The sequence below is a fragment of the Melitaea cinxia genome, chromosome 3 (assembly GCF_905220565.1).
Source record: "Melitaea cinxia chromosome 3, ilMelCinx1.1, whole genome shotgun sequence".
Classification (NCBI taxonomy): domain Eukaryota; kingdom Metazoa; phylum Arthropoda; class Insecta; order Lepidoptera; family Nymphalidae; genus Melitaea; species Melitaea cinxia.
Window position 1 is genome coordinate 1,361,635 of NC_059396.1, and position 14,475 is coordinate 1,376,109.

At 40.9% G+C, this 14,475-nt stretch overlaps 1 protein-coding gene across 1 annotated transcript in view; it reads left to right on the plus strand.

The window, feature by feature from the left end:
* Positions 1-14,475, plus strand: part of LOC123669685 (laminin subunit alpha-1) — a 208,187-nt gene that overhangs the window by 169,774 nt on the left and 23,938 nt on the right. The window contains 1 exon segment of the mRNA XM_045603275.1: positions 5,711-5,817. Within this exon segment, the coding sequence (XP_045459231.1) occupies positions 5,711-5,817 (107 nt within the window).

The following is a 14,475-nucleotide window of genomic DNA, read 5'->3' on the forward strand; positions in this document are numbered from 1 at the left end:
TTTTACTTTGTACTTCAGAATGCTATAAAAACAAGTAAAATTGCATCCTACGAGAACAACGCATTAAGTACAATGATTTATCTAAAAGTTAGTTAAGGAAATATTATGAACGTTAGATTCTAAGAATTGAGCTATATTTGAAGTTTATTAAGAATTCAACACACTGTAATCAAAACCGAGCGTTTAGCAATTTGCGATTTCGTTTACTTTGGTTAATAGATTCAAACGATCAAATTAGATGGACATTGAGTTTACATCTATCCTAGGTACGGCGATAAATCTCACAAAAACTAGTACATACATTTACGCCAATCAAAATTATTTTGCGCGCTTCATAAGTAATCAAACTGCGATTACTGGAGATGATAGTACAGCGGTCACCACAATGTTTTGCCACAAAAATCTCAAGCACAAAAACAATTTCTTAGATTTTACGAATGTAAACTAACTAGCTGTGCCCCGCAGTTTCATATGCATTAATTTGAAGAAAAATAGCCTATATAGCCTTTCTCGGTAAAAGGGCTATCCAACACAAAAAGAATTTTTCAATTAGAAACAGTAGTTCCTGAAATTAGCAAACTTTTTGCTTTACAATCTTATATATAAAATTCTCGTGTCGCGGTGTTTGTAGTTAAACTCCTTCGAAACGGCTTGACCGATTCTCATGAAATTCGGTGTGCATATCGGATAAGACTGAGAATCGGCCAATAACTATTTTTCATTCCTCTAAGCTATAAGAGGGGGGGGGGGTTTGAGAAGGTTAATAAAATATATGGCAAAACAACGTTTGCGAGGTCAGCTAGTTCTAGTATAAATAAACGGATTAAAACTATTTTTTTCGTCTTTGGGACTTGTGCGTTTGCTGCAATCGCGTTTCTTGTGAATCATTCTTAACAGTGTAAGGCCTTAGGGTAACCAGGTTACACGGCCTAGCTATTACGCGTCAAATCGAACGTCAGTCCGTTAATTACGACGTGTCGACAGCACTTGCATTATAATAACAACGACTTATTCAATGCACATTGTAATCAGAATAATACTGTGTATGCACACTGTCGAACAAAAAAAAAAACAATACTTTATCGTATTTAAACATTGCAATAATGCAGGATTAAACAAATGATAAACATTTTGAGTAGCCCGTTGGCGCAGTTTGTAGTGGCTCTGCTTTCTGCTCCGCGAGTTGTGGGTTCGATTTCCGCCTGAGTCTGGGTAGTAACAATTGTATTTATATACCTATATATGTTTTTATTTCTTTGTATATTTATCAAGAAAATAGCTATAACAGTCAGCTGTTACCCATAACACAAGCATTAAGTTGCTTACTTCGGGAACAGATGACCGTGTGTGTGTGTGTTATAGATACTAAAAAAAGATGTGTAGACTTAATGACGCTGCAAGAGATTGCCAATTTTGTATTAAAACACAGTTTTTTTTTTAAAGAGTAATTGTGGAGTTTCTAGGAACTGAGGTAGGGAACAGCAAGATATTTCCTGCGCAAAATATGGAGCAGCCGGACTAGGACAGTACCTCGACCTTACAGAAGATCACAGTTACATAGTACTCTTTTCAAGCAGTATTGTGTTTCTGTTGGTGAGTACGGCGACCAGAGCTCGGGGGGGGGGGGGGGGGGGTTGGAGGTAGAGTCGGCAACGCTCTTGCAATGTTTCTAGTGTTGTAGACTTCTATAAGCTACGGTAATCGCTTCCCAGGTGAGCCGTATGCTTGTTTGCCGACCTAGTGATATAGGTATATAAAAAAAATCTTACAAGCATCGAACACGCGAATGACCGTAGCACATATCGAAATATATCGAATATATATATCGAAACGTAAATGTATGACGTGTTCAAGTAAAATGAATTTGAATATTTCCCTTACTCTGAACTCAGTTACAATGTATGTTCAATGTAATGTGATATGAAACAAAAACTTACTAAGATTTTTATTTCCATTGTTTTCTAAACTCCGACCGTTTCATTGTTTTAATGTTTTAAGTGCGTATTAAATTACTATTCGTAATGCTTTGAATGAAATAGTTTACTTTTTTTTTTGTTTTAACAATTTGTATTGAAATATTTGTGTTTTAGTTAACCTTCTCTGGAATAGTTCGAGTGGAATCAATTTCAAAAATGTCAATTGAGCCACTGGATTTAATTAATATCCTAAAAAGTATACCATATTTATTAACCGACTTTAAAAAAAGGAGGAGGTTGCTCAATTCGACCGTACATATGTTTTTTTATGTATATTCGGGGATAACTCCGTCGTTTATGGACCGATTTTGATAATTCTTTTTTTGTTAGAAAGGCGATATCCCTAGTTTGGTACCATGATAAGGAAACCAGGATCTGATGATGGCGTCCCAGAGAAATCGATGGAAGCTCTCGAAAATCTGCATAACTTTTTACTGGGTGTAACGATTTTGATGATTTTTAATTTAATCGAAAGCCGATGTTTATTATGTGGTCATATTTAAATTTTATCGAGATCTGATTACAACTTTTGGAGTAATCTTTGATAATGCGTATTAACTTGACTATTTTTTCGTCTACCTACGTTGTATTACTTATCGATATAATTGAAGTCGGTTTTTCTTCGTTTGCCTGCAAACACAATTATCTTTGCTTTAATTTCATAACTATGAATAATTTTGAAATAAAGATTACGTAATATTAATCAAAATTCTTACTTAAAAGCACCGGTTACTTTGTAATATCTGACTCTGTCAATATGGATTCGATTTAAATTAATAACTGCTAAATTCATGTCTTGTTCCCAGCGCTGCTCGTTTCGTACATTAGCAATGAGATAAAATATCAAAGCCTAAGTTAAAATATTTCCAGTAAACAAACAACAAAGTACTCTAACTTAGAACACTTTGAGACAAATATTACTGTTTTCGTCATCTTCCATATATTACGAGTAATACGTGAAGGAAAAACTTTTTACCCCTTTTTACGAAAATTGCGCGGACAGAGGTGTACGAAATTTCGCACACTTATAGTTTATATAGAAGGTGTGTAGAATGCTAACACTTTTTTAATTATGCATAAAAATTACATTAAATTAATAAAACAATATTACACACATTACCATGTATTTGATACACATATATACTCTTTTGTTAATTTTTACACGAGTATAGTCTTCGACAACAGAACCTTAATAATATTTAAACTTATAATTTAAATTAATTATGGTCGAATTTTGACCACATATATAAAAATTAATCACCGAAATGCATGTACCTACGTGCCTAACTCTCGGACTACTCATCATATTGAATAATGCTTTTTAGGGTTCCGTACCTAAAGGGTAAAACGGGACCCTATTAGTAAGAGTCCGCTGACCGTCCGTCTGTCACCCGTCTCTATCTCATGAACCGTGATAGTTAGACAGTTGAAATTTTCACAGATTATATACTCGTAGTTCTGTTGCCGCTATAACAAAAAATACTAAAAAAGAGATAAAATAATTATTGAATTAATGTAGATAATTTTACGGAACCTATGTGTAAGCCATATATGTGCATTTTTTTTTTGTTATTATCTCTATCTGTATCTTGGCTATGCATTCACTAAAACTACTAACGGCCGAACCCAATATTCAATCTAAAGATAGAGATAGGTAGTTATCATCGACTGCTAATAACTAGCTATCTATCCTTTGTAGTTGTCCCAATAATTCGCATAGGGGACTACTATCTCTAGTTAGCTGTAGATAGACCGGCTACCTGAGCTCTTCCTTACATTCCAGTATACGCAGCGTCACAGACGGCCTCAGTTATGTTACACAGATGTTTTGTAGTATTTAAATTTGTCATACAAATTTTATTCATATTAAAGTAATCTTGTTTTATAAAAATATGGACAAATTAATTTTTACACAGACTTTTTAAATTATAATAAATGATATTATTTTAATATGGAATGCATGGTAAATCTAGTAACGGAACGTTTTAACACGACACGAAAAGACGCTACGACGCCATTACGCTTTATTGAATCGTTGTTTCGTTTGAATTTGTATAATTTTTTTACAAATCAAAATTCAAATTATACAAATCATTGCAAATTATAGGTACAATCATTCACCAAATTGTTTGTTTTATTCACAAGATGAGTAAAGTAAGTATTATTTCACAAGAAACTTATTATTTTTATTCAATTAATTGTTGCAAAAGAGCAATATCACTTGAACTGCTACTTGAACTTGAGTCTGCCATTATTTTTCACTCGAAATTAATTTTATTTTAAACAAAGAAAATACTTTTTCAATTAATAAATCTTAGTTATCCCCCGAAAACTATAGATCGGATATTGTTGTTACTAAAGATAACCAACGTTACTGACAGATAGAACTCTATTATTATTGGGACGCTTACACTGTCATTTTCATACGAACTGTTATCTCTAGTAAGCTATCTTCCCTCTCGTCGATAGACAGCTTTGAAGGATAAGATTGCCTATCGTCGACAAGTTTATTGGGTCAGTAAAATGAATGATAGATAGATATTTCTGTCTCTAGTAGGACATAACCAGAGATAGATTGAATATTGGGTTCGGCCGTTAATGAATCAGTACATTTTGATGGCTGTTGGATAACTTTAATCTATATTACAACACTAGCTGTACCTCGCGGTTTCATCTGCGTTAATTTTAGGTAAAATAGCCTATAGTTTTCTTCAGTAAATGGGCTATCGAACACAAAAATAATTTTTCAATTCGTAACACTAGTTTCCCTGAACTTTTCAGCTTTATAATATTAGTACATATATATAAATGTACGGTTACGCTTCCGCCTGTATTATCCCACTGCTGGGCAAAGGCCTCTTTCCCTATGTAGGAGAAGGACCAGAGCTTAATCCACAACGCTGTTTCGATGCGGGTTGGCGGTTACAAATGTATGGTTAAAATAATTGGTAGCAATATTCCAGGTACAACTAGTACCTGTGTATATCAGAAGTCTAATAGCTTAGGAAAATTATTTTATTCGCCTACTCGTAAATGAGTTGAGTCGCTCAGCTCCGCATAGTAGAGATAGCAATAGCGACCGGTAGTAGTCAATTGATACCTTTAATTAATTTCTGCATTCCTTGCCAATCTATATTGTTCCTACAATTCGTTATCTCCTATTTCTATAAATTTGTTATTAGTTAGTAGCTATGTAGTTTGTTTAAGCGGTGTTGAAGTGCTTGTTTATTAGTGTAAGGTTGGGTACGTTTAAATTTAAAACAATTAATATGTACGATTTTATTTTTATGTTACCCACACATTAGGAATTCTAAACATTTTTGAATAAAAAAATGTTTAAAACAATTATTTTTCCTCTTTTTATTTTTTATTTATTTTATATTCCACCAAAAAATGTCACAAATAAACACTAATCAGTAAAGTTTTCACATTTTAAGGAAACATTCCTGAACATACTATTTAAATAAGAATGATATCACTAAATTATAATTCAAATTAAAAAATTAGTATGTGCTTAAGATCGCACAGCAGAAGTGATAACTTCATTGGCAATTGCAATCAAGCTATAACGCAATAAGTCCCGAGTTCACCCGATCGAGCCTTTCAGCTCAGAGCGTGACGGATCAGCCTAACTTACTACCTACGATAAAATGTGTGTGCGATGCGTCAAAAGAATTTTTCCCTTCGAAAAATTTGTAAATTCTATATTTTTTATATTGTGTATGTTGTTACAGGTTGCAATTGTTCGTCGGTCGGTGCGGAGAGCAGTGTCTGCGACATTCGGTCAGGGCAGTGTCGCTGTCGAGCGCATGTCACCGGCCGCGCCTGTGACACTTGTGAGGTAAGCTACACACGCTTTTAAATTTCTATAAAAAAATGCATGTTTGAAATTAACGCAAGAACGAAAGGCTTCTGCAGTACCGGAGATGTCATTGACGTAGGGAGTCTCTGTGGATGTTCTTTTCACTTACCACCGAGCGTCCGGGGGGTGAGCCGACTGTCCGTTTTCCCCCTCTTCTATTAAAAAAAATAAAATAAATAAAGTATTACTTGCAAAACGTGTTTCGTGCATAAATGTTAATGGAAATAATAACAATTTTCGAAATCAAGGCTCATACAATTTCCATGTGATTAATCTCTTTGGCATTTCAAGCTTCAATTCGTAACACCTAAATTCGTCACGATGTCTAAAATCGCCAACAAGCCACAAATCCTTTCGAACAAATTACAATGTCCCACATAAATTACAAGCAACCGAATAGCATTTAATCGAATAAACAGTGTAATTACAGGCCAACGACAATTATTGGGTTAAAATTTTCACGCACCTGGCAAAGGGAATAGGTGAATAGATATAAGTATATGATTATGTAATGTGTTTAACTTCTACTCGTAAAAGTTTCCTGGGGTAACGTTTTTTAAATTTCACACTATTTTTTTAATCCAATATTCTAGTGTAATAATTGTGTTTGCTTCAATTACATCGACTAGTATAACACCATAGGTTGACGAAAAAAATGTGTGTGTCAGCTCCGACGCACGACTGGAGTTTACGCCTTCAGATCGACTATCCAAATAGGCACAAAAAAAGGCTTACTAGTCAAAGAATATACACTCAATATAAATGGCAGATAAAAAATATCGAAACAAAACTAGCGAAAAACTCATTTCATTTAAGAGCTTATTTCTGTTGTTACAACAAAATAAAACTCCTATAATTATGTTTGCTCGCAAACGAAAAAAAAACCGACTTCAATTACATCGACAAGTAATACAACGTAGATCGATGAAAAAATAGTCAAGCAACAACAACATTATCAAAACACGCAACAACAACACGTTATCAAACAACGCATTATCAAAGATTACTCAAAAAGTAGTTATCAGATCTCGATGAAATTTAAATGTGACCACATGATAAACTTCGGCTTTCGATTAAATTAAAAATCATTAAAATCGGTAAACCTAATAAAAAGTTATTGCGGATTTTCAAGAAGTTCCCTCGATTTCTCTAGGATCCCATCTTCAGATCCTGGTTTCCCTATCATGGTACTAAAATAGGGATATCTTCTTTCCAACAAAAAAAGAATTATCAAAATCGGTACACCTAGTAAAAAGTTATTGCGGATTTTCAAGAGTTTCCCTCGATTTCTCTAGGATCCCATCATCAGATCCTTGTTTCCTTATCATGGTACTAAACTTGAGATATCTCCTTTCCAACAAAAAAAGAATTATCAAAATCCGTACATCCAGTAGAAAGTTATGCGGTATAGTACAACGCAGGTCGACGAAAAAAGCGTCAAGTAAAAACGCATTATTAGATATAGCTCGAAAAGTAGTTGTTAGATCTCAAATAAATTTAAATGGGACCAATTGGCACACACCACCTTTCGATTAAAAGAAAATTTGTCGAAATCGCTCCACCGAGTCAAAAGTTCTGATATAACATACATTAAAAAAAAAAAAAAATACAGTCGAATTGAGAACCTCCTCCTTTTTTGGAAGTCGGTTAAAAATAACATAAAATTAAAACTATCGAGCAAAGATATAAATAAATATTGTTAAATAATTGTGTTTGCTGGCAAACGATAAAAAACCGATTTCGATTACATCAATAAGTAATACAACGTAGGTAGACGACAAAATAGTCAAGTAAATACGCATTATCAAATATTTCCCTCGATTTCTCTTAAGTCCCATTATCAGATCCTTGTTTCCGTATCATGGTATCACACTTAGAATATCTCCTTTCTAACAAAAAAAGAATTATCAAAATCTGTTCATAAACGACAAAGTTACCCCGAACATACATTAAAAAAAATTTTTTTTTTAATGTACTCAATTCGACCGTGTATATATATATATATATATATATATGTTTAGGCCAAATCGCGCCTTAGAGCGATTGCCTTAGGGTTTAGTTTAACCGTGGCTCTGTCATTTATTACTTATGATTTTGTAATACCATTTCGCTGCGTTAGCGACGCTTTTTTTCTGTATGGGCTTCATCGGTGATATCGCCAGGTGGCACGGCTCCCCGCCGTCGCCGTCGCCCGCGCCGCTTAGCGGCGAACAGTCTCGATTCCGCTCTCACGGTAGCGGACGTATCGCTGCTCGATACGGCGAATAAAGTCTCGCGTCCGCTCTGCAAGGTGTGGCCGTATCGCTGCTCGACGGCCGGCCAGTTCCTATTGTTGGACTTATTGTTTTGCGCGTGCCTCGTGGTTTATTAACTGCTTACTTACTTACTTTACTGCTACCGTTTTAATTGCTGTACTTATAACTTAACTGTAAGGTCTCGAGTTCGCTCTGCACGAATGCAATTTTCTGTGTAGCTTTGTGAGAACCCCAATGTTGGGTTTGGACTCTTTGCTGGCGTGACCGCACGCGGTCCTGTGAATATATCTAACGGTTTATTTGGTAACTGTAAATATTTGTTGCTGTGCTTGTGACTGTAACTGCTTGTGTATTGACTGAGTTATTTATTTCGTTATAATCAATTCTGTGACGTGTCTGCTGGCGAGTGACTGGGAGTGTCTACTCACTATCGAAGTCTGGGGGCCTGGGGCCTCCTTCTCGGGGACTGTCAGGACACCTATCTTACACTTAACGTCACACCACACCACACGACCTATACACGTTCCCTGGCGATCTTCGATCCCAATAGACCCTAGCTGCCCTTCGAAGGTAAGTGCAATTTCCTTCTTATTTTTCAACCCCTTTTTTGTATTGGATTGCTCACGCCGCATATCCTGATCGCCATAGGTATTCCGTACCCGACCCTAGGCAGTCCGCCGGGAGGTCGCTGATGGGCCCCGACCTCTGAGGCTCTGCTGGACTGGCTAGGGCCGTAACATTTTGGTAGCAGAGCGTGGTTTAGCGTAGCGTAACATTTTGGTAGCAGAGCGTGGTTGCCGTAACATTTTGGTAGCAGAGCCCCCCACGCCTTGAGCTGCGTGAGTTTAACTGATAGGGGTTATATTTGTTTAGGGTATTTGTATTTGAGTAGCTTCGGGTAGGTTTAGCCTGTGTGGCACATCCCTGTTTATATTTTTTTACTGTTTATATTTTCTTACTGTTATTACTGTAATTATTGCTGTGATTTGTATCTGTATTTTTTATTGTTGTATTGGTTGTTGGAATTTATATCACTGCATTTGTTTATCGTTATATATGATGCCGTCTCACAAGCAACCCAAGGCACCTGCGCTGATAATTCAGGAGCAGCTGCGCTGGGCGGCGCATGCCCACACACTGATCGGGCGCGCCGACCGAGTGTATAATTTAGCGCAGCGGGCGGATCAGGTTCGGGATCGACTGGCCTTGGTCGAGAGCGCATACACTGAGCTTTTGTCTGCGGATGTGGAGAGCGGAGTCAAGGACTCCGCTCGTCGGGATTATGAGCAATTCGTCGACTTCACGGACGACTTGGTTGAGGCAAGGGGCAAGCTGGCGCATGAGGCGCGTGAGAGCCAGATGGAGGGTCTGGCGAAACTGGAGTCTCCGCGGCGGAATCCAGCTCAAGCTGAGCTATTAGGTAAGTTGCCCACATTGGACTTGCCCAAGTTCTCGGGTGCTATTGGTGAGTGGCTGGCCTTCATAGGCCTCTTTGATAGCTTAGTCCACGCCCGGGGGGACTTGTCCCTCGGTCAAAAAATGGCGTACCTGGTCTCTTCTCTTGAAGGGGAGGCCCTTGCGGTCGTTGGTCACTTGAAGTTGGCCGACGACTCCTACTTGATCGCAAGAGACCTCCTAGAGAGGAGGTACGCAAACACCCGGCTGCTGGCTGACGAATATGCCCGACAGCTTCTGAATCTCCCGCTACTGACTGACAGGACGAGGCTACGTCAGGATATTATTAATCCTGTCGTAGTCGCGTGCAATTCGCTGAGGCGTCTGGAGCTTCCGGTCGACGAAGGGGCCGGAGGATCTTTTTTGTTGCTCCACCTCGTACTGTCCCGCCTACCCCTCAATCTGCGGATCCATTTTGAGGAGAGGTATGGCGGGGACGGAGCGGATCATATCCCGTCTTTTAGAGACCTGCTGCTCTTTTTAGAGCAACGGTGTAGGCAGGTCGCAAACGCGGCGGGCGCTGCTGGCACCTCCAGGGCATCTGAGGGGCTCAACCCGCCCGGGAGGTCATCGCCGACACCGCGGAAGGCAGCTGGAGCTCCTTCCGGAGGGCGCCGCCCTCTCCCTACATATACAGGCCTAGTGGCCAGGGAATCTCCTCCTCCTCCTACTAACTGCAACTACTGCCGCGGGTCGGAGCACCGGGCCGCGGCTTGCCCTAAGCTGCGGGCTAAGCCCGCCAAGGCGAGGCGGAACATAGCTCGCGATCGCCGCTGGTGCTTCTCTTGTTTGGAGCGGCACTTGCAAAGGGACTGTCCGCACCAGCGGCCCTGTCCGCACTGCTCGGGTCCTCATCATGAGATCTTGTGCCTGGGCCCGTTCAGCGCTCCTCCTCGCGCCCCTTCCAACCGCGCCTCTGCCACGGGCGGGGGCGCTAGTCAGCCCCCTCTGGCGCGTGACGCTTCTCGCTCGCCCACCAACCACTGCTCCCCCGGCTTGAACAGGGGACATTCCCCTGAGCAGTTGGGGGGTCACCCTGCCAGGGGCGGGGGGGTCTGCACCCCCCCTCCTCAGCGGGTCGAGAGAGAGTTCGCCGCCACTCAGCTGTCGTCAAGACCACTGTCTCCTCCCTTAGCTAAGTGGCCGCGACTGGAGCGCCACCCTCCCCCCCTTGGTCGGAGTCGGCGACCTTACCAGGTCCCTAGGACCTCTTATCTGTCCCGGCCCGCTAGGCCGAGGCCCTCTGAGTTCCGGGCCTCTCCGCTTAGCGCTACCTCGCCGCCGGTGGTCGAGTTGTCACCTGACTGCCGCTACGAGGACCCCCGGCGCGAGGACTGGTCCGATGGAGGCAGCTCCAACTAGGTAGCTGCCGCCCTATCTCCCACCACGGCCACCTCCACTGAGCCTTTAAGCTGTCAAACTGTCCTTTTGCAGACAGCCTCAGTGCAGGTGTACAGCCCGAAGGGCGACTGTCTAACATCTCGCGCCTTGTTGGACTCGGGTTCACAACATTGTGTGGCCTCTATTTGGTTGGTGGGAAGACTAGGGCTCCCCTGGAGCTCTGAATCACGTCGAATGTTTGGCATCGGAGGCCTGGAGCCTCCCGCTCCTAGGGGAAGAGCTGAATTAATTTGCTGGCCCTGTCTTAGGGCCGACGCACCATCCGGAGCGTCATCTTTAAATGTATCCCGTGCTACAAACTGAAGGCCGCCATTTCTCACCCTATGATGGGCGACTTGCCAGCCGATCGCGTCACTGCCATCCGACCATTCGCTGGAGTCGGAACTGATTTTGCTGGCCCTGTCTTAGTCAAGTCGTCCTGCTTTCGTAACGCGTGCTCATATGGAGCCTACCTGTGCGTGTTCGTGTGTCTCTCCACTAAGGCCGTTCATCTGAAACTTGTAAGTGCCCTCAGCACTGAAGCCTTTGTGGCCGCACTTAGCTGCTTTGTTTTCGCCGTGGGGTCTCTGACCTGATCCGATCCGACCCTGTTTCGTTTACCAATTTGCTCGCGGACATAATGCCATTCTGTCCGGGACGGGGGATTGTTTAGGCCAAATCGCGCCTTAGAGCGATTGCCTTAGGGTTTAGTTTAACCGTGGCTCTGTCATTTATTACTTATGATTTTGTAATACCATTTCGCTGCGTTAGCGACGCTTTTTTTCTGTATGGGCTTCATCGGTGATATCGCCAGGTGGCACGGCTCCCCGCCGTCGCCGTCGCCCGCGCCGCTTAGCGGCGAACAGTCTCGATTCCGCTCTCACGGTAGCGGACGTATCGCTGCTCGATACGGCGAATAAAGTCTCGCGTCCGCTCTGCAAGGTGTGGCCGTATCGCTGCTCGACGGCCGGCCAGTTCCTATTGTTGGACTTATTGTTTTGCGCGTGCCTCGTGGTTTATTAACTGCTTACTTACTTACTTTACTGATATCGTTTTAATTGCTGTACTTATAACTTAACTGTAAAAGTCTCGCGTTCGCTCTGCACGGTAGTGGTCGTATCGCTTCTCGATATGGCGAAGTGTCTCGAATTCGCTCTGCACGAACGCAATTTTCTGTGTAGCTTTATGAGAACCCCAATGTTGGGTTTGGACTCTTTGCTGGCGTGACCGCACGCAGTCCTGTGAATATATCTAACGATTTATTTGGTAACTGTAAATATTTAATTGCTGTGCTTATAACTTAACTGTAAATATTTGTTGTTGTGCTTGAGACTGTAACTGCTTGTGTATTGACTGAGTTATTTATTTCGTTATAATCAATTCTGTGACGTGTCTGCTGGCGAGTGACTGGGAGTGTCTACTCACTGTCGAAGTCTGGGGGCCTGGGGCCTCCTTCTCGGGGACTGTCAGGACACCTATTTTACACTTAACGTCACACCACACCACACGACCTATACACGTTCCCTGGCGATCTTCGATCCCAATAGACCCTAGCTGCCCTTCGAAGGTAAGTGCAATTTCCTTCTTATTTTTCAACCCCTTTTTTGTATTTGCTTGCTCACGCCGCATATCCTGATCGCCATAGGTATTCCGTACCCGACCCTAGGCAGTCCGCCGGGAGGTCGCTGATGGGCCCCGACCTCTGAGGCTCTGCTGGACTGGCTAGGGCCGTAACAATATATATATATATATATATAATTATATTTGAATATGATAAATTTGCTGTGTGGCTACGGGTGCTGTGTGGCTACGGCACTAAAGAATTTAGCCACCCCCTCTCTTCCCGTGGGTGTCGTAAGAGGCGACTAAGGGATAACAAGGTTCCACAACCATCTTGGAACTTAAGAAGCCGACCGATGGCGGGATAGCCATCCAACTGCTGGCTTTGGAATACACGGGCCGAAGACGGGCAGCAGCGTCTTTGGTGCGACAAAGCCAGTACTGTGGTCACCGACCCGCCTGCCCAGCGTGGTGACTATGGGCAAAACACATGAGTTCACGTTATTTTTGACGTAAACTTGTGGAGGCCGATGTCGAGCAGTGGACTGTATAGGCTGTAATGATGATAAATTTGAAATGATATATTTGAAATTCGAATTGAGTAACCGCCTCCTTTTTTGAAGTCGGTTAAAAAATGTATATACCTACACTTTCTTTAGAATCAGTACTGGTAGCTGCTATTTTGAAATGAACAAAAAGATTATTACTCTTAGTATTCCATAGCACACCAGACATAAAACAACGTTGAAGCGGACCTCTGTCCCAACCCGTTCAAAGTTCCATGTTAAGCAAAATGTCACGGCGGTATTTCTGCGGAGCTCCGTGCTAACTGATTTACATACAACTCGGTAACTCGGTAGGGATCATTACGATAGGTACAGTATGTGACTTGAACAAGGTCCAAGTTAATGTGGGCTTGTCAAGTGTCCTGTTAAAGCCTCAACATTTTTATTTTTTATTTTATTTCTTACATCTAATATTACAGGCATAACCCAATTCATTAGACATAGTAAACGAGACAAAAAGCAAAAGGAATAAAAAAAAAAAATTAAACTACAATTAAAAAAGAATTAGCTGACTTGAGCATAACATTAAAAACAAAACAATGTAACATTAATAACTATAAAACATTAAATTCATTTCTCATAACATATTATGTACAAAGTAACTTTTGCGAATTCACTCCACGAACAAGAAAAAAGGTCTAGTGTGTCAGCCACTAAGTTCAGCGTTCTGATTGAACGAGCAAGGGGGCCGTTGCGCACTAGCTCGGTTCTGCCGTGGGGTACTGCAAATAAGCTCGGTCGCCGCCTTCGTTGTAGATACCTATCGGGTACGCTCAAACCTATCCACTGTAGTACCCCTGGATTATTGATAACACCGCGGAATAATTTTAAAATATAAGTTGCCAGAGCCAGCTCTCTCCTAGTCTCCAACTTGTTGTATCCAACCATGCCCAATACAAACAATGTTGGATACATCAAGGGATACAAGGGATACACGCCATAAAGCCTATGGTAAAGAAACCTGGTGAATTTATTTTGAATACGTTCCAGCATGAGACTGTATTTGACTTCATGTGGAGACCATACTACCGCATTATACTCAAGCTGACTTCTTATCAGGGCATCATACAGTAAAGAGATTGCTTTGATGTTAGTGAATCCCTTAACTGTGCGAATAACAAAACCTAATCGTTTGAACGCTCTTTTGCATATATTTACGATACGAGATTTACATATTCATTGTATTAAAGAATATTCTAATGCACTATTGTTTTCAATAAGTTTTCCATGTAAACCTCCTTTATTGAGTTTAAACGAGATTACGTCATTATTTTTTTTTTTTTTTTTATTGTTAATGAATAAAAATATAATTATTATTATATTTTTATGATATTAGGTATTGAATATACAGGATAAAAGTATTCAAAATTTGCTTTCTTTATTGTTTTCCCTCCGCTTATAAAATACAATATTACTACGAG